The following is a 3,237-nucleotide window of genomic DNA, read 5'->3' as shown; positions in this document are numbered from 1 at the left end:
TGCTGCTGCTGCTGCTGCTGCTGCTGGGGGCCCTCTGCTGCCGCTCGCTGCTCTCGGCTATCCGCATGTATCAGCAGGAGGAGGAGACACGCAACACAGAGGCATTCGATGTTGTCTCTTTCAGTACCCAAGAGTTGTTGCGAGGGGCCCCCGGAGGGGCCCCCAGGGGGGCCCCCAGGGGGCCCCCTTCACGGGCTTGGGGGCCCTCCGCCTGTGGAGGAGGGGACGGGGAGCTGCAGCTAGGAGTGCGGGACTATCTATCTCGCAGCAGCAGCAACGACAGCAGCAGCAGCAGCAGCAGCAGCAGCAGCAGCAGCTATAAAGGCAGAAGTCTGCTGCTGCGGACGGAGGCTACTCACAGCCTGTCTCCGTCTGAGGGTCTCCTGGAGGCAGCGGAGACACNCTGCTGCTGCGGACGGAGGCTACTCACAGCCTGTCTCCGTCTGAGGGTCTCCTGGAGGCAGCGGAGACACCGAGGGAGCAGCTGTCTCTTGCAGCAGCAGCAGCAGCAGCAGCTGCTGCTGCTGCTGCAGCCAGAGACACAGGCAGCAGCAGCACACGCAGCGACGGTGAGACGGACGAACAGCAAGAGCAACAGCAGCAGCAGCAGCAGCAGCAGCAGCAGCAGCAGGAGCAGCTGTTGCCGCAGCATGATTACCTTGTTACAGCCAACAGGGGGCCCCCACAAGAAGAGGGTTCAGTGGACTTCATGGGGGCCCCCCTTGTGGTGTCTCTGGATGCCGAAGACAGACTGCTGCCGATGACGCACATATCTGCCTTTGCTTCTCACGACGGTGAGGGGGCCCCCGCGTCTCCTGGGGGCCCCCCACTGTCTGCGGGGGGCCCCCGCTTCAGCCTGGGTAGGGGCTGGTGGCGTAGAGCCAAGAGCTTAATAGCAGCAGAGCAGGGGGCCCCCAGCAGCAACGAGTTTCTCGTCGGCCTGCATCCGGGGGGCCCCCATGACAACCCCTTTGCTGACCCAGCTGAAGACTACTTTGTGCAGCCGCCGGGGGGTACAGTTGGGGGCCCCCCTGCTGCAGCAGCAGCAGCAATCGATGGAGACAGAACTCAGAGACCCCTGGAGCAGCAACAGCAGCAGCAGCAGCAGCAGCAGCAGCAGCAGCAGTGGGGACAGGGGCTGTGGTGTCGCTGCGTTGCTGCTGCTGCAGCAGGGGGACTAGGCCTCAAAGGGGCATGCAGGCGGCTGCTGTCTTCGTCTCCAGTGAGGGAGCCGCAGCATCATCTGCTGTCTCCTTTGCTGCTGCTTGTTGTTGGTTGCAGCCTTTCTTCTCATGCTTTGATTGCTAGGGGTTGTTGGGGTTCTGCTGCTGCTGTTGCTGCAGCAGCAGCAGCAGCAGGAGCGGGGATACAGATATTTGTCTCTCTTTCTGTTCTTAGAGAATTCAAGGCAGCTCATCCACACTTCTCGTTTGCTGCTGCTGCTTCTGCTGCTGCTTCTGCTGCTGCTCTCCGTCTCCTTACCCAAGGCCGTGCTCTTGCTGCCAGCTGCAGCAGCAGCTGCTGCAGGGTATGCAGAGCAGCAGCACGAGGGACGCTGCAGGGTCTCCGCGCCTCAGCCCGCTTGCTGCAGCAGCAGCAGCAGCAGCAGCAGCAGCAGCGGGTGACTGGGAGGAGGCAGCAAGAGAGCGCGCTGCTAGAAGGAAGGGGGGCCCCCTTGGGTTCAGTGGAGATGGAGACCCTGTCAGCGGGGGCCCCCGAGGGGGGCCCCCATGCATCTTCTTCTCTCTCATCTGTCCCCTTTTCTCCTCCGTTTGCTGCTGCAGCAGCACAACAAGAAGGAGACAGTGCAGCAGAAGAAGCAGAGCTGCTGCTGCGGGCGTTGCTGGTTGCCCCGGTTGTGGGGCTGCTTACTGGGGTGCTAGCAGGGCTGGTGGGTATAGGGGGGGGCCTCATATTTGCCCCTGTGCTGCTGCTGCTGCAGCTAGACCCTGTAGTTGCTGTAGCTACATCATCAGCTTGTGTTGTATACACCTCATCAGCAACCAGTCTGCAGTTTCTGCTGCTGGGTAGACTCTATCTGCTGCCTTGTCTTCTCTTTGGTAGCACTGCAGCAGCAGCTGCTGCAGCAGGATGTCTCGGGGTACACGCTATACGCAGGCTCTGTGCAGGCAGGAGAAGCTATGTTGCTTTTCTTGTTGCTGCTGCTGTTGTTGTTGCTACTCTAATGACACTCAAACGCTACTTCACGGGGGGCCCCGTGTAGCCTCGACCCCATCAGTGCGCAGCGGCAGTGGGGGGCCCCCTGGGGGGCCCCCTGGGGGCCCCCTCTCTACCAGTGAGTGGCAGGGCACTCACTGCCTCTGGGGGCCCCCAGGGGCCCCCCCGCTAGCCGTGCTGTTGGTGCCTTTGGGGGCCCCCTGGGGCGGCTGCGCAGCTGGCTGCGTCAGGGCTGCTTCAAGGGGGCCCCAAGGGGCCACCTCCTCGGTACCCTGTCAGTGCTGCCTTTGGGGGCCCCCTCGGTAGCCGTGTAATTGCTACTTTTGGGGGCCCCTAGGGGCCCCCTAGGGGCCCCTGAGAAACTCACTGCGTCAGGGTTGCCTCTGGTGGGCCCCCAGGGTTCACTCGGTGCTCTTCACAGCGCTACCTTTGGGGGGCCCCCCGGTACCCTTCTCAGTGTTGCCTTTGGGGGGGCCCCCAGGGGCCCCTGAACAGCTGACTGGGTACCACGTGCTTGGTAATATATATACAGTGCAGGCAGACAGTGCTGTGGGTCGCTGGGGGCCCCTTAGGAGAACAAACCCAGAGATGTGTGTGAGCGCAGCAACTTTTGAAGGGCCCTATAGAGGGGCCCCCCCTAGAGGGGGCCCCCCAAGGGGGGCCCCCCAAGGGGACTGTTGAGGTACCCTGTGGGTACACCAGTAAACCCTAAACCCTCAGGATGATGATACATTGAGTTAGCCAGAGCTGCAGATACACCCGGAGAGATGTACCAGCTCCTGGAGGTCTTTTGCTGCATATATATATATATATATATATATATATATATATATATATATATATATATATATGTATAGAGAGAGAGAGAGAGGGAGAGAGAGAGAGAGGGACATTGCAGTGTATAGGCTTGTGCTATCACGAGAGGAGCCGTAAGCAGAAGAGGAGACACCCCAGAGGTGAGGAGACACCCGAGCTGTGTCTCCTGTCTCTGTCTCTGTTCTATAGCAGCAACACATAGAAGGGGATTTATTATAAATAAAATAAATAAAAAGTATCTCT

The 3,237-nt window shown here is 60.3% G+C and overlaps 1 protein-coding gene across 1 annotated transcript in view; it reads left to right on the top strand.

Moving 5' to 3' along the window:
• Window positions 1-2,064, top strand: part of EMH_0012100 (uncharacterized protein) — a gene marked incomplete at both ends in the record, with an annotated part of 4,610 nt that extends 2,546 nt beyond the window's left edge. Inside the window, 4 exon segments of the mRNA XM_013499450.1 lie at window positions 125-245; window positions 390-402; window positions 406-1,891; window positions 2,032-2,064. Of these exon segments, the coding sequence (XP_013354904.1) occupies window positions 125-245; window positions 390-402; window positions 406-1,891; window positions 2,032-2,064 (1,653 nt within the window).
• Between the last annotated feature and the right edge of the window lie 1,173 nt (window positions 2,065-3,237).

Source organism: Eimeria mitis, genomic scaffold, assembly GCF_000499745.2.
Source record: "Eimeria mitis Houghton genomic scaffold, Emh_scaff434, whole genome shotgun sequence".
Taxonomy (NCBI): domain Eukaryota; phylum Apicomplexa; class Conoidasida; order Eucoccidiorida; family Eimeriidae; genus Eimeria; species Eimeria mitis.
This window is presented reverse-complemented; position numbering and strand designations above follow the sequence as displayed.